Source organism: Myotis davidii, unplaced genomic scaffold (assembly GCF_000327345.1).
Source record: "Myotis davidii unplaced genomic scaffold, ASM32734v1 scaffold6, whole genome shotgun sequence".
NCBI lineage: Eukaryota > Metazoa > Chordata > Mammalia > Chiroptera > Vespertilionidae > Myotis > Myotis davidii.
In genome coordinates this window covers 9,578,562-9,595,326 of record NW_006383011.1, presented here as the reverse complement: position 1 = coordinate 9,595,326, position 16,765 = coordinate 9,578,562, and the positions used below count along the sequence as shown (strand labels likewise).

Below are 16,765 nucleotides of genomic sequence, written 5' to 3'. Positions count from 1 at the left end.
TCTGACTGAAACTTAGGTCTGCTCCCCACTGGCAAGTGGACATCCCCCGAAGGCTGCCGGGCTGCCAGTGGGATGTCTGATTGCCATCTTAGGCCCAATCCCCCGGGAAGCGGGCCTAAGCCAGCAGGTGGTCACCCCCTGAGGGGTCCCAGACTGTGAGAGGGCACAGGCTGGGCTGAGGGACCCCCTTTCCCCAGTGTATCAGGCCTCTAGTGTATGTATAAATATATACTTGTAAGTACATATACAAGTATCTATTTGTAAGATATAAGGAGTAGACTTTTATAGTAGCATTAATGATATCATTTATTTTTTATGCAATATTTTATCTTCAATTTAGTTTTTGATGATGAAGAAGAAAGCAAATTGACCTATACAGAGATTCATCAGGAATACAAAGAACTAGTAAGTACTTTTATTTATATTTTTTACTGATTTTTAAAGGTAATTAGATTAATATTAATTTTAGCTCTTCTAAATTAAAAAATGGTGCCCTGGCTGGTTTGGCTCAGTGGATAGAGTGTTGGCTATATGGTCTTGGGTTCAATTCTTGTCAAAGGCACGTTATCTCGGAGGTAACCAATCAATGTGTCTCTCTCACATAGATATTTTTTTCTCTCCGTCTCTCCCCCTCCTTTCCACTCACCCTAAAAATCAATGGAAAAATATCCTGAGGTGAGGATTGAAAAAAATAAATACAATATGAATAACTAAATAAACTTAAAAAATAAATTAAAATATGGAATTGTCCATCTTAATTCTTTAAAAAATTCAGCCCTAACAGGCTTGGCTCAGTGGATAGAGCATCAGCCTGTGGACTGAAGGGTCCCGGGTTCGATTCCAGTCAGGGGCATGTACCTTGGTTGCAGGCACAACCCCAATGGGAGGTGTGCAGGAGGCAGCTGATCGATGTTTCTCTCTCATTGATGTTTCTAACTCTCTATCCCTCTCCCTCCCACTCTGTAAAAAATCAATAAAATATATTTTTTAAAAAATCAATCTATCCTAATAGTACTACTAATTGCATCAGGCTCCAAGGGTTCTTTCAGCCTCTCATCCTTATGACTTCATATCTCTTCTACTCTATAATCTAAGGAATGGTTTAGGATGACTATGTAAAGGAACTTGCATCTAATCTTTAAATTTTAAAGAGCTGATGCATCCTGGGAAGTGTTATTAACTTAGTCAGTTGTCTTGTGATTTTTAAAAATGACTCCTCTGGGTAGCAGAAGAGTTGTACCTCATCAAACTTCATAATCTTGACTTCAGTTATTTTCAGTAGAAGAAATAAAATTTCATTAGATACTCTGTGAAAATTTTTAATTTTTTATTGTTTGTTTTTTCAATGAAACATTGCCACTCTCATGTATAATTTTATGTAGATTAATAATTGCGAGCAAACATTTGATTATACTCTTATACTTAACATGAAAACTGTCATTTTGAATTTTTCTATGTAAATTACAAAAGTTAAACTTCCTCTTTTTAGGTTGAAAAGCTGTTAGAAGGTTATCTCAAAGAAATTGGAATTAATGAAGATCAATTTCAAGAAGCATGCACTTCTCCTCTTGCAAAGACCCGGACATCACAGGTTTTTGCTTTCACGTTATTCCATAACTTACAGTTTTGACAAAAATGACCCAAAAAAGGGCTTCACTTAAATTTGCCATGTTTGATTGTCAAAGATTATTCTTTGATACTGTAGTAAGTCATCACATATGAGTTCTTTTTTATAAATATCTTGAGAAATGATAATTTGAGGCATTAATGAACTGATGCAATTAAAAAAGAACTTTCTGAATTTAGAATAAAATAGATCACTGATAGTTTCGTAGTTGCTCCCTTTTTAATCTAGTGAATCCACAGAACACAGTTCCTGGGGCTTCCTTCTTTTGGAACTACTTTTATTATCTTATTAGTTCTGCAGTGCTGGGCTGAAGTATCATGTGAATTTGTAACTAATATTTATTGAGGGCTGATGCTTGTTGCTTGTTTGAGGCACTTGACATGTATTATTTTATTTAATTTTCCTGATACTCCTTAAGATATTTTGCTTCCATTTAGAACTGAGAAAACGAATGCACAGATATATTAAACAACTAGTGCAAAGTCCACAGCTAAGCAGGTAGTTGAAGCAGGATACCAGCCCAGGCCCCCACCTGAGAGCCTCTTGCTCAGAGGCTGAGGATAGGGATATGTTACTATTACCAAATAGCCTTCTTCTGAGAGAGTTGCTTTAGCTTCCCAGCATCTACCAAATGATAATTCCTTAGTGAGGTAGTAATTAGGATTCTCTAGGATGTGACCCCAAATTATATTTTTAGCCTTCTTCTCCTGCTATGGTTCTCCAATACATTATGTACTACAGTCATTTCAGGCCACTTGTGCTTATAAGTGACTTTGCTTGTGCTATTCCTTTATTTAGAATATTTGGCTCCCACCTCCCCACCCCACCATCCTTACCTTACCCAGAAAAATCCTCATCATCAGGGCCTGGCTTAAATTTTCTTCTTCTTTTTTTTTTTTTAAATATGTTTTATTGATTTTTTACAGAGAGGAAAGGAGAGAGATAGAGATAGAGAGTTAGAAACATCGATGAGAGAGAAACATCGATCAGCTGCCTCCTGCACATCCCCCACTGGGGAATTCCGCGCAACCCAGGTACATGTCCTTGCCCGGAATCGAACCCGGGACCCTTCAGTCCGCAGGCCGACGCTCTATCCACTGAGCCAAACCGGTTTCGGCAAATTTTCTTCTTTTAAGGCAGGATTCCTGAACCTTCTAGTCTGACTAATACTCATTGTGCCTCACTGGGCACTTACATTTTTTGGTATTCTGTCTTTATAGTTTCTTACAACTCTGTTTGCTTTACTAGATTGTAAGTCCTTTGAGCTGTTTAAAGTATCTTTGCATTCTCAGTATCTATTACAGAGATGAGAACTTAATTCCTAATAGGTAGTTCTTAAATTATTGTTAACTTTAAATTATCTCTTTATTGTGGCTTAGAAGAGCTTGTTTTAACCACTGTTTAGCACGTCCTTCTTCAGTTTTCTTTTGCACAACTTTTGCTCATTGAATGATCACCACTGATTCTAGAGATAGAAAATCTTTAATATCACATGACATTTAAAGAAATATTAAATGCTATTGATATAACAACACTAATGTAAGCAAACATGATTTTGTTGATTAATAATTATAAAAAACAAAAGTTGTTTTACAGTTCAGCAGTAGCTTTTGTTCTGTATGCACTATAGTTTTAGTTTAAGGAATAATAATAGACACTATTTTCTTCTCCTTTTTGTGAAATAGGAAGAATTTGAAACTTATTAAGTAGTATTTAAATTTATTTTTAAGACATTGCTGAGCCAAACCGGTTTCGGCTAAATTTATTTTTAAGACATTAGTATTTGTTTTTATTTTCCTTATTTTTCTGGAATATTTCTTGAATAAAGATGTTCACAGTAATATTAGACACATCCATCTTTTGTTTTTGTTATCAGGGTAAGTTTAAATTATTTGAATAAAGGTGTCCAGAATTTTAAAATATTGCTTTAGATCAAGAGTAACACATCTTTCTCATTTGTTCTATTATACAACACCTTTTGATTTATCTGGATTTGATTGCTACAAGGACTCAAGCCTTTTGACACAGACAGAACTTGATTCGAGTCATAAATTTTTCATTTAGTAGCTCTAAGACCTCAGACAAAAGTTATTTTAGTTTTCCTTTCTTATCCAATCTGATTATTAATTTCCGTACCCATAAAATATGGATAGTATCTACTTTGAAAGATTTTTGTGAAATTTCAGAGGCAATGTTCATAAAGCATTTAGCACAATACCTGACATATATAAAGTGATGTATATGGAAGCGCCTCTTAATTATCTGTGGCTATTCTGGTGGTTGATTAGCACTGTGTTAATCAGGCCAGGGTCATGGGTTCAATCCCCATGTGGACTAGTTAGCTTTATTCTCTTTTGGGGCAAACTCTTAGCACCAGATACTGAATATCAACATGATTGAATCAGCTAAGTCTGTCACTGTTATTAGAAAAATAGCTTAAAGTATGTTGCATATTGCTTTGCAGCAATCATATAATATTTAAAAAAATTTTTATTTATTGTAGAGAGAGAGGGTGGGAGAGAGAGAGAAAGAGAAACATGGATTTGTTGTTCTATTTGTGCAGTCATTGGTTGATTCTTGCCCTGATCTGATATCGAACCTGCGACCTTAATGTATCGGGAGGATGCTCTAATAACTGAGCTACTTGGCCAGGGCAATCATATAATCTTCATACATAAGATAAGAAGGTAATTCCATTATGTTAATGGGGTGCCTAAGAATGAATTCAAGAAACCAATTGCTTGCCCTGGATAATTTTAGGAGGTAATTTTTATTTTGTTTTGGTTTGCTTAGTTTGATTTTGATTTTTAAATCAGTTGCCAGTTCCCATTGTATTGTATTGCTAAAGCCAACTTGAAAGATTCTTTTTACCTGGTTTGGTTATCATTAGACCTAAACCACTAGTCCTGGAATACTCTGTGTATTAAAGTCAGCAGGAGTGGTAAGGGGACTAATGACCCTACTGAAATGAAGAACTCTAGTTAAAAAAAAAAAAAAAGACTTTTTAAGAGCATGTTTTTCTGTTATATATGTGTGGTTTCTATAATAAAAATGCTTATAACTTAGATTATCTTTCTAAATAGTTTAGAAAATTATGGCAGTGTAAAAAATATAGAGATATTATTTCACTTATTTTCAGTAATATTACTAATTATGTGCTATTTTCTAATTGAAATAGGCAAAAATGGCTTCCTTCATTGCTTGTGATTTTTTTTGGTGAGAATTGATATCAATGTATTGCCCAAACCAGGGACTTCTATATGGCAAGAGGCAAACTATTTTTTGCTTTCATTTTTGTTTATTCACCTGATTTTCTTGACATTTATAAGAACGACATTAATGCTATATTATATTATTATTAATATACTATTATTACATTAATATATTAATATACTATTATTACATTAATATTTCTAATACTAGTAATTTGGGAAAATTATGCTTCTCCCTCAATAACTTGGGTCATTGAAAAGATTACATATGTGGTATAACTTTCATTTCCTAAAAATACACACAGGATAATTAACAATATTTTGTGTAAGACTTTAAAAAATTAATAGACTTTCTTAGAGCAGTTTTAAGTTTACCTAAAATTGAGCTGATAGTAGAGGCTTTTGATGTCAAGGCCTCATTTTTTTCACCAATGTACCAGTAGCTCTCAGACTTTAATATTATAAGAATTATCTGGGGAGATACATGGGCACCCATCCTTCAGAAATTTAGATTCATTATGTTTAGTGGAGGGTTTAGGAATATGCACTTAACCCCTCCTTCCTGTATTCTTAAAACACACTTTGAGAAGCCATGGATTATGCTTTTAAGTATCAACTCAAACTGACTTGCTAAAAGGAGCTCTAGTTTACACATTGCCCTCAGTAGCGGTGCCCTGCAAGTGTTTGTTAGTGATGAGTTTAAAGTATCTGATATTACTAATAAGAAGTCTAGGAAGCCCCAGAACAAAGTTACATAGTGCTATAATGCCATAAAGAGGCCCTGGTAGACATCACTAATCTATCAGAGGCTGCCCACAATTACTGAGCTCTGGGCTGCAACTTTCAAACACAGATGAAGCCTATTTGCCATCTCTGCCCTGGGCCTTTCGAATAGTGTTATTTAATTTAAGGGAAAAGAAACATTTTTCCTATAGTTGACTCTATAATTGTCACAGAGAGCTACGTTTGCACTTTATTTTGCTATACTGGGGTAGTCTAGGATGTGAGCTGATTGTTGTGGGAAGGGCTCCTTCCTCTTTGCTTAGAGCTCTTTGAGGGCGCTTTGGCGAAGGTGCCTGACCTTGCTGCCACCTACCTGGTGAACAATAATAGCACACCCTTCATTGCCTCTCCACAATTTTGTGTGATTAGCTTTTCCACAGTATCATATAAAACTTGAAATAAGATTTTAGTAAGATGGATCACATCTGAGTGTTTTCGTTTGGGTTTTTACGCATTTCAAATTTTATTCTACTTCTTATTGGTTAGCTTGGGAATTGTTTTGTTCTTTAATATAACGGTAGTTTTCTGTAGTTAAGGAAATGTTAATTTGGGTATTGTGGGGTAGACATCTTTATTTATTTTCTTCTGATTTGTTATACTTCAGTTTTAGCCAGAAAAGGATTTTACATCTTAATTTCTAATTCTACCTCTTTCATGACACTTTCTACATGTAGGACAATTACAATTGCATTCTCACATTACTAAAAACATATTACACTTACTTGTTAGATTCCATTTTTTGGGATTTACTTTTATTTAAATGAGTATTTTTATTAATTAAGGGATCATATTGTAGTTAAGGATTTATCATTAAACAGTACATTTCAAGTGACAGAAAATAACCAAATAGGTTATTTAGGCAGAAAAACAAATTCAGATGCTGTTTTTATGTGTAAAAAAAACAATGCACATACTTTAATTAATAAATACTTTATTGCTAAAAAATGCTAACCTCATCTGAGCCTTTAGCGAGTTGTAATCTTTGTGTAGGTAGGTCTTGCCTCAATGTTGATGAAAATGCATTGTCTAAGAAGTGCAATAAATAAATGCATGTAGTTTTAAAATGTGAATTTAACTTACAGATTTCTTTCCACAGGCCATTTTGCAACCCGTGTTGGCCGCAGAAGATTTTACTATCTTTAAAGCAATGATGGTCCAGAAAAACATTGAAATGCAGCTGCAAGCCATTCGAATAATTCAAGAAAGAAATGGTAAAATGTTGACTTTAGAAATCTCCCCACTGGGGACGTGCCCGCAACCCAGGCACATGCCCTTGACCGGAATCGAACCCGGGACCCTTCAGTGCGCAGGCTGACGCTCTATCCACTGAGCCAAACAAATTCAGGCTTTTTTTTGCAATTTTGACTATGCTGATTCTAACATGTAGCTGCCTTTATATTTATTCCAAGTCTTAAATGTAGCTGCGTTTATATTTATATTTATTCCAAGTTTGAAAGTCTATGGCCGACTTAAGAGATTCAAGAGTGTAGACTTCCTGATCAGTGCATGTTTTACATTTCAAACGCAGACCAGAATTTGATGGAAGGATGATTTAGGTTTCAGAGAGCTTGATTTTTCTGTCCAGCCAAAGAGTTTATGAAATTCAGTATTTTTGAGTGATCACAGTTGTAGTTACAGATGAGAGAATGTGACTACCCTTCCTCTGGTTTATCATTGTTAGGACATTAGGAAACCAATGTAGAAGCTGGTTTCTAACCCTAGCTGGTTGGGCTCAGTGGATAGGATGTTGGACGGAGGACTGAAGGGTCCCAGGTTCAATTCTGGTTAAGGGTGCATACCTCGGTTGCAGGCTCAATCCCCAACCCTGGTCGGGGCACTTGTGGGCTTAAAGCATTGGAAGCGATTGGAGAGCTTGTAGAAATACATATGCCCCTCAGTTTCTGATTCAGTAAATCTGGAGTAGGGCCTAAAACTTTGCATTTTTAACAAGTTCCCAGATGATGTTAAAGCTCCTGGTCTTGGGACCACACTGAGAACTACTGTTGTAGGGCATAACCTGACCTTAATAACCTATGTGTTCCTTTGCTCAATACATTGCCACTAATATTCTTTACCATGCCTATGTACTTTTTAATGGGTTGGCAGAAGTACCTTTTCTTTGATTGTTTCTCAAAGGTATGAGAGCTATAGGTCAGTTATACTATATGCTTCTAAGGGTCTGGAACATGCAACCATAGTTTCTCTTGTTGCAGGGAACACAATAGAATGTTGCAGGGCTCTTGTGGATTCTCCTCTCATTTGTCTCATGTGAGTAGAGACTCAATCCCTTAGAACAGTGATTTTCAACTGGTGTGCCGCAAGAATTGAAAAAACATGCAATACCTGACGATTTAGTCAGGGGCACTGACCTCTTTTCTCTTAGATTGACAAATGAAAACATGACAACAGCCAACAGAACAATAGCCATCCATGTGAATGAATCAAAATTATACCTATTTTTTTTGTCAGATCAGCAAAAAATATATGTTTTTGGTATGCCGCACAATTTTAATAACTTAGGTCCTGGATTGAGGACCTTAGGGCAGTGTTGATTTTAGTCAAATCTGTAGACCATTTGAAAATTGTATTTGTGGTGAGAAAAATCCAGAAGCTCTCTGGATTCTTTGTTGTAGCTTTTCAAAGAATTTTGGGGAACGCAAATCAGAGCATTATTTTGGTGGCTTTGAAGAATTGCGTACTGCTACGCTATTCTTTCCTTTGTTCTTTTTATTTTCCTTACAAAGTGTATTAGGAGAATACTAATTACATATCTTTTGATTTAGCAAAAATGCACTTAAGATTAATGGATTATATAGATGTTAGTTTTCTGATTGTGATACTGTACTGTAGTTTTGCAAGATGTCACCATTGGGAGAAACTGGGTAAAGAGTACATAGCATCACTTTGTATTATTTCTTGCAACCATGTGGGAAACTGTAATTATCTCAAAATAAAAAGTTTAATTAAAAATGCACTTAAACAACAAGGGGATTAGAATAATAAAGCTACTTTAATTTAGATTAGATCCAAAAGCCCATTGTCATATGTGGACAGAAAAATAGAAGGTAAAAATTTGAGACATGCTGCTAATGTTATGAGAATGTAATTATAGATATGAACAGAACACTTATTACCAGCCTACCTGCTTATTAAGAAGATATAGGTAATAAAGTAAATTAAATCAATACTTAAAATTACTTGCTATAAATTATTTTTTGCCTTGGGCTGCAGTTGGTACTGCCCTGGTTTATAGTTATTAGCCCAATATTTGCATAGAAGCTTCAAGGGCGGAGATTGTTTTATTCATCTTTATATTACCCCTAAGTGCTTAGCACCAGGCTTTTTTGCATGTAGTAAGCAGGACCCCTTTCAGTAGCATTTGTTGTAATATGATTGAAGAGTTTTAACATGCTATTTTAATTAACAAAGTACTTTATAGTTTATTTGTAAACTCCCCTCTTTAGGGATACTTTTGAGAGCACAGTTTCATTAGTAGGAACCTACTGAGTTCAATGCTATACCCTCTGCTAGTTGTGATTATGGAAGAAAATAGCTTAAATTAATTTTTACTACCATATATAATAATTGTTACTTTTAATAAGCAATACAAATAAGAGACATTTCTAGGTAAAATTGTGTGGTGTTTTTTTGGGGGGGGTGGGGGCGGGTGGTGGTTGGGAACTGCTGATTACCTGAAAGGAGAAAAAGTAAAAAAGGCCACAGTTAAAAAGATAATAGTTTAGAACCTTTTTTAAAGTGACAGATATTAATAAATTATTTGTACTTCTTGATGAACCAGGATAGTGAGAAATAAATGTTTTCAGTTGAGTTGATGTTCTTCCATGTGGTCTGGTTTTGAACAGGTGTATTACCTGACTGCTTAACAGATGGTTCTGATGTGGTCAGTGATCTTGAACAGGAAGAGATGAAAATCCTGAGGGAAGTTCTTAGGTATCCTTCTTTAATTATTTTTTGAGTGAATCACTAGAATTTTGTAATATGACTTGTATATATGCTTTTCACCCCCAAAATATTATGAACTAGTAAAATATCTAAATTTTCTACTTGAAGACCATGAAAATGACTTGTCATTTTATTTTGTTTATAACTATGTATATATTACATATCTTAATGGACAGAAAAAATTATTTTCAGATGATTCATACCAGATCAACACAAATGGGAGTGTCTTCTACGTCCATGGTGGGAATAGGAGGCTAAGTTGGAACAAGATGCAGTAGATCCATGCCTGGAAAGGCGTGTAGTGGCCTGAGCTGACCAGGAAACTCCATGCCTTTTGGATCTTAGTATCAGAGGTGGCTCAAGCCATGTGTCTCACAGTAGGAGGCTGGACATCCAGACTCCAGAGACCAAATAGCTGAATGAGTGGCAGGTAACTTGCAAGGGGAAGAGGACAGTGGGAGGTGCCTATCCAGATGACTGTCTTTCCCCTCTCTTCCTTGCCCCAGTTACATGATTTTCAACCAAATGCCGGACACAGAGTGTGCAGTTCACCAAAGGGGCATTTTTCCCCACCTTGGGCCTGTTGTCCCCGACCCCATGGGAAGTTTAGAGTGGCAATTTCAGCACCTAATTTTTAAATCTGTGAGAAATATATAGCAAAAGCCTGCATCCACTGTATCACCTGTAGAGAGGAAGGGCTCTAACCACAAATCTTCTAGCATCCTGTTGTACCCCCATCTACTCACCTTGTCCCCAACTCTAAAGCAGAAGGGAGGAGAGGCTGGTTGATGGTAAGGAGCTCTAAGACTCACTGCTTAATTTCAGGGGATTTGAGTGGTTGTGGGGAAGGAGGCAGGTGTATGAGTGAACCCAGCCTTTTCCTGCCAGAGCCTACATTCCACGGCAGGGGCAAAGGGGAGCCCGAGATAACACAGAATGCTTTGAGTTTATAGTGTTGAAGAGATAAGGATGTTTCGTGTTAGAAGACTGGTAAAGTTTTGACTTACCCTGGTTGCCTCTGTTGGTTGATTGGCGGTCTGAAAATTGATCAACATTGTACTTTTAAGTGTTATTTTCTAAGGGATTTTAAGGGGTGTGTACTACTGTCTAAGTAGTAGAGCTTAGTTATGAACACGTAAGAGAGTTGATGGCTATTTTCCTAAATCAGACTGGCCCAGCAGTTTATAAAAGCTGTAAAGGCTTTGGCATAATGGTATTAGGAAAGCTTTGTGATAGCTCAGGTGCCACTGGGAAGAGTAGTATGAGGGGAGAAGTGGATTTTATCAAGAGGGCTATACCTAAGAGAGAGTCTATATTAATGGGATTTTCCATTCAAATTTGGGTTCAGAGTTTTATTTTTATTTTTTATATTTTATTGATTTTTTACAGAGAGAAAGGGAGAGAGATAGAGAGTCAGAAACATCAATGAGAGAGAAACATCGACCAGCTGCCTCCTGCACATCCCCCACTAGGGATGTGCCCGCAACCCAGGCACATGCCCTTGACCGGAATCGAACCTGGGACCCTTCAGTCCGCAGGCCGACGCTCCATCCACTGAGCCAAACCGGTTTCGGCTGGGTTCAGAGTTTTAAACTTGTTGATCTTTCTTTATCAAGAGGTCATTAAAAAAAAAAAAGAGGTCATTGACATTTCCAGAAGAAATGGGCATGCCTATATTTTATATTACTAATTCTATGCTGTATAAGTGTACATATATCTTTCTCAGTTGATGTAAACTGATTTAAGCAAAGCTTAATTATTTTCATTTTTGTTTCCAAAATTCCTTGCACATATTATAAGCTTAGGTTAGCATGTTGCTTGTTGAATATTTTTTCTTTGACAAAAAAGAAAATTTACTTTTCTACCTTATTTTATATATCTCAGAAAGTCAAAAGAAGAATATGACCAGGAGGAAGAAAGGAAGAGAAAAAAGCAGGTGCCTACAGAATATATTAATATAATAGAACTATTTTATTATTGTTAACCTAGTTTTTGTTGTTAAAATTTGAGCTTATGTGGGACTACACATTCCTAAAAGTATTCATATTATCTTGGCAATTCTAAGCATTTATACTTAACTTTATAATTTTATAATTAATCCAACAATTTACCTTTAAATTTCCAAGAAAGGCTACATTAGTAACTCCAAAACACTGTAATGCCATTTATATTTTGGGGGATTCTTTTTTAAAATTCCCCTTAATTTTATGAATAAAAGATTAAGAAAAATATTTTACTTCCCCATTCTCCTTGATTTCTTCAGTTTTGAAACATCATTGATGTTTCTATCTCTTCCTCTCTCTGAAAGAAATAAAAACTTATTTTAAAAAAGTGGAGGAGATAAATTACTGGAAAAATCTTAGAAACTTTGGAAAAACAGAACAGTAATTTTTTAAAAAAAACTAATGCCTTTGGATTTTTTAAGTAGTGAATTAGTAAAAATTAATCTAAAATGTTTTTTTAATTGTATAATGAATTCCTGAAGTTATCAGAGGCTAAAACAGAAGAATCCACGGCAAATGCTGATGAAACTGCAAAATTGAGTAATTCCCAGGGGGATGGTGAACGTGATGAACAGCCACCCTTAGGTAAGCTTGATGTGTCACTAAACTTTCTCTAATAATATGAATACATAAACATTGTAAAGAGTGTGCAACTTTCTTTGACATACTTAACCTTCTAAAACCCTGGGACGGAGTGTTGAATGGCCATTGGTATTTAAAGTTCTTTGTGAATTTAGCTAAAGAGATTGCTGGTAGGAAATACCCGTCTGACAGAAACGGTATAGTTCCCAAATTTCTAAGTGAAACCTGGAACCCAGAGCAGTAAGCCTGCTACTGGCCTTTGGTACCACAGCTGTAGCATCTAAAATGTATTCATATAACATTTGGTATTCTCACCCTTGACCACAATTATGTAGTAAGTAAGAAGCTAAACTTGGGATGATAATATTATTTTCCAATTGAATTAAAGCACATCTTGAAAATAAGAGGTAGCTAATTTATCCAGATGTTTAGTCAGAAACTGTTGTTGAAAGCAAAATCACTGAGATTCTGTGTGGGAAATGTTAGCAGATGAAATTGTTGAACATGTAGTAAATCCACTTTCAATATGCTCTGATTTCCTTTCTATGAAAACAAGTAATTCTGAAATAGAAATTGAATAATGATCATTTCAGTTCATTTTATCATGGATTTCTGTTTTAAAGAAACATCCTTTTTCTCAATTAAAAAATAAAAACATAACTCTGTCAGGTAGATATTGTGATATTGCCTTCTTTTTTTTAACACGAAATTTAAGGAAATTAGGTGACTTGTCCAAAATCGCTAAACTATTAAATGGTTAAGCTGTGGTTTACCCTGCTTGGTCTTCTGACTTCAAATCTTGTGTTCTTTTACACTTCAGTTTAAAAGAACTTTTATAATTGAGATAATATGGGTTTGATATTTACCCGTGCGGTTTCCCTCTGACCCTCTGGGCTCTGAGGTCTTGCAGTTCTCTACAGCCCAGATCCCTGATTTTACCATTCTCCAAGCGTCCTCTGTCCTTCCCAGCTTCGAATTGTCTCACCAGCTGTGTGTACTTCGCCAATTTGGGGTGAATGTTGTTCGCGTTAGTTTAGTTTTAGGATTGCTCGTTCTATCTACCGGGACAAGGCTTGGGACACATCCATCTATTCCGCCGCCATATTGTCTCTCTTAAAATCTACAATTTCTTAATGTGTTGGTAGGTTTATAGTTATCTTCAATATGTATTACAAGCAAAATTTATTGCCAAAACCGGTTTGGCTCAGTGGATAGAGCGTCAGCCTGTGGACTGAAGGGTCCCAGGTTCGATTCCGGTCAAGGGCATGTACCTGGGTTGCGGGCACATCCCCGGTGGGGGATGTGCAGGAGGCAGCTGATCGATGTTTCTCGCTCATCGATGTTTCTGACTCTCTGTCTCTCTCCCTTCCTCTCTGTAAAAAATCAATAAAATATATTAAAAAAAATTTATTGATATTATTGGTATTTACTCATCTGCTACAAAAAATTATAGCTTTACATTAAAAGTTCTGAAAATATAGGTTCACTTACTGTTTTTATCCACGAGCAAAAGTTTGGAATTTTAGTACTGTTTATTTGGCTTATGTGGCAATCTTGTATTACATTATAGTGGAGTTCTAATTTTTAGATGAGAATTTTATCTTTTTGTAGCTGTAGTATCAAACAGAAGGAATTTGGTATTAAAATATCATTGTTTGTAAGAAACTGGTCTTTGAGGACAGAGACCATGTTATTGTTCTTACCCAGTGTCTGGTACGGTATAGGCACTGAATCAATGCATATTGATTGTGAGAAAAAAACAAGTGTTATTAACACTAGCTCATTTTGCTGAACCTAGTCTAATACTTAATATAATATTCTGCTTGGTCTCTATCTACTGCCAGAAGCGAAAGTGCATTTTGCTAATTCATCAGTGGAACCTTTGGCAGGAAAGCTGGAAATGTTGCCTGAAACATCTTCCCTCCCACAAAAAGGCCTGAAGATTCCTGGCTTTGAATATGCAAGCACTGAAGGGCCAATAGCAGTAAGTAACATTACTTTTTAAGAACTATGAACAAAATGACAAAGTACTAGGAGCAAGCAATGTAAACAGTCATATACTTTTGTTATCTTGAACTCAAACTTCTAATTGAATCAGATATCTTTGCCATTTACTATATGAACTTGAATTTAAAATAGTTCCTTTTTTTGGCCCAGAATTTATCAACACTTGGAACAGAAGAGCTGCGGCAACGGGAGCACTATCTCAAGCAGAAGAGGGATAAGTTGATGTCCATGAGAAAGGATATGAAGACTAAGCAGATGCAAAATACAGAACAGAAGGGAAAACCTGCTGGGGAGGTAGAGGTATGGCTGATCTTAGTTTGTCAAAACTAGTAAATCTAGAGGAAGAATTCTCAATATCAGATAAGGTGGAAGAAAGCCTTACTAATCAACGTTGCTTGTAGATCCATTTATATTAACCTCCCTGCCAGTGTAGAGCCTTCTCTTTTCTAGGAAGTAGGATGGTCATGTAATGAGGATTTTGTGAGGTAGAAATGATAGCAGTTTCTTTATACAGTCCTTATTTCTTTACTTGCCCTATTCCGAGTGCGTAAGGGTCAGCAGTCTATTTCACCTGAGCCTTTTGACATATTTTACCATAGAGCAGCATCAGTATCCTAGCCACCACGTTTAAGAGGCTTCTCCAAGAAGAGATTTTATAAGGAAGAGATTTATGGAATTCAGTCCACATGTGACTTTTAAAAAAATTTCACTAAAAATGCTCTTTGTTCAAGGCGGTATGTTGGGAATTTTCGACAAATGAACCCATCTTATACTGTAGCCAACTTTTTTCTTTTTCTTTTTATTTAAGGAAATGACAGAGAAACCAGAAATGACAGCAGAGGAGATGCAAACATTACTAAAGAGGAGATTGCTTGCAGAGAAACTTAAAGAAGAAGTTATTAATAAGTAAATTTAAAACCAACTTAGCAAAACAGAAATTGAAATTTTCTTAAAAATAAATTATTTAATCCTTACACTGAACCTGTTAGTTTCAAATACTTATGTTTATAAACACAGATTCAAACTCATTATTACTGTTTTATTGAACAGGTAAGGTAAAGGGCGGTTGGAGAAGACAGCTACTTATGCTGAGCAGTTTAATATAAATTTTTGAATAATATTTCTTAGAGAGAGGGTATAGAAAACTAGTTGATAGTGTGTTTATTCACTCAAACCAGGTTACCTATTGTTTCTGCTAAGCACTAAGGATACAGTAGTTAACTAGATTCATAGAGTCTCTGCCTTTATGGGGTTAGTGAAGGCCTAGAGAGCAATGTTAGAAGGAAAAAGTGCAGTGGTATAAGCAGGGCTTGCCATGCCTTTTTGAGAAAGCAATGTTTAAGATGATTGGAAGGCTAATTGCAGGGAGAAAGCGGGGGAAACCCACTCAGGTCCTGCAGCAGGAAGTAATAAAGCATATACTAAGGAGCTGTCAGAATGGTTGGAGTACACAGAATGGAGAGACTTAACATGAAATTGGAGATAGGTGGGACACTGATTTGCAGGTCCTTGTAGACGGGAGGATTTTAATCTTATGGCACTGGAGGTCACTGAAAACTTTTAAAGCAGAGAAGTTACGTGATCATAATGTTCATTTTAAAAAAGATGTGTGGCTGCTGTGTGGATACTATTGGGTGAGTCTGGTGTTAGTGTAGCTGTGGGTATACCAGGTTTAAGGTAATTCAGTGATAATAGTTATCTTGTACAATGTTAAGGTAGAGTTTAGCATCTTGCATTTGAGGCAGGAGCAAACAGGACTTGGAAAATAGATGAGGTGGTGTGTGTGTGTGTCTTAAAAATACTCACTCTTTCTAGAAAAGCTACTATTAAAACAGATAACAGGAACAATCAATTGAGCCCATGAAAGGGAATGCTGTCGTGAGTGTAGATCTTTTGCATGTGAAGGGATCCTTGATGGTTTTAGTAGTCTTTTAGCTTAAAGATAACCAGAATACAGGTGCTCCTTTACTTCAGTGGGGTTACATCCTGATACCCTGATTGAAAATATAGTAAGTTGAAAATGTGTTTACTGTATCTAACCTACTGAACATCATAGCCTAGCCCTGCTTACATGTGTTCAGAACACTTATCCTACAGTTGGGCAATTATCTTAAGTTTCATGTTAAGAGTATTGCTTTCCTCTGCTTCTCACCAGAAGCATGAGACACAGATGGGCATTTTTATTTTTTACATAGTGGAAGAGAGAGGGACAGAAACATCGATGAGAGAAACACATTGATTGGTTGCCTCCTGCATGCACCTGACCAGGGCCCGGGCCAGGGAGGAGCCTGCAACCAAGGTCTGTGTCCTTGACCAGAATCGAATCCCAGACCCTTTGGTCGGCAGGCTGATACTCTATCCACTGAGCCAAACCGGGTAGGGCCAGATGGGTGTTTTATAGACATTATGGGATGTGAAAACATAAAATACAGTACCCCCAAAACACTGGCAACACAGTACAGCGTAGTATTGTTTATCCTCGTGATCTCATGATTTGCTGTGCAACATCATGGGACTATATGCCTACCTGTCACTAGCCCGGGAAAAGATAGAAATTCAAAATTTGAGGTATGGTGTGTACTGAATGC

The 16,765-nt window shown here is 36.2% G+C and overlaps 1 protein-coding gene across 1 annotated transcript in view; it reads left to right on the top strand.

Moving 5' to 3' along the window:
- The window catches only part of CFAP36 (cilia and flagella associated protein 36), a 19,226-nt gene extending 4,068 nt beyond the window's left edge, over positions 1 to 15,158 (top strand). Inside the window, exons 2-10 of the mRNA XM_006778585.2 lie at positions 341 to 405; positions 1,490 to 1,591; positions 6,719 to 6,833; positions 9,486 to 9,573; positions 11,470 to 11,521; positions 12,071 to 12,173; positions 14,015 to 14,154; positions 14,328 to 14,477; positions 14,986 to 15,158. Of these exons, the coding sequence (XP_006778648.1) occupies positions 341 to 405; positions 1,490 to 1,591; positions 6,719 to 6,833; positions 9,486 to 9,573; positions 11,470 to 11,521; positions 12,071 to 12,173; positions 14,015 to 14,154; positions 14,328 to 14,477; positions 14,986 to 15,087 (917 nt within the window). The 3' untranslated portion in view covers positions 15,088 to 15,158. The remainder of the gene's footprint in view (positions 1 to 340; positions 406 to 1,489; positions 1,592 to 6,718; positions 6,834 to 9,485; positions 9,574 to 11,469; positions 11,522 to 12,070; positions 12,174 to 14,014; positions 14,155 to 14,327; positions 14,478 to 14,985) is intronic.
- Positions 15,159 to 16,765: the final 1,607 nt, after the last annotated feature.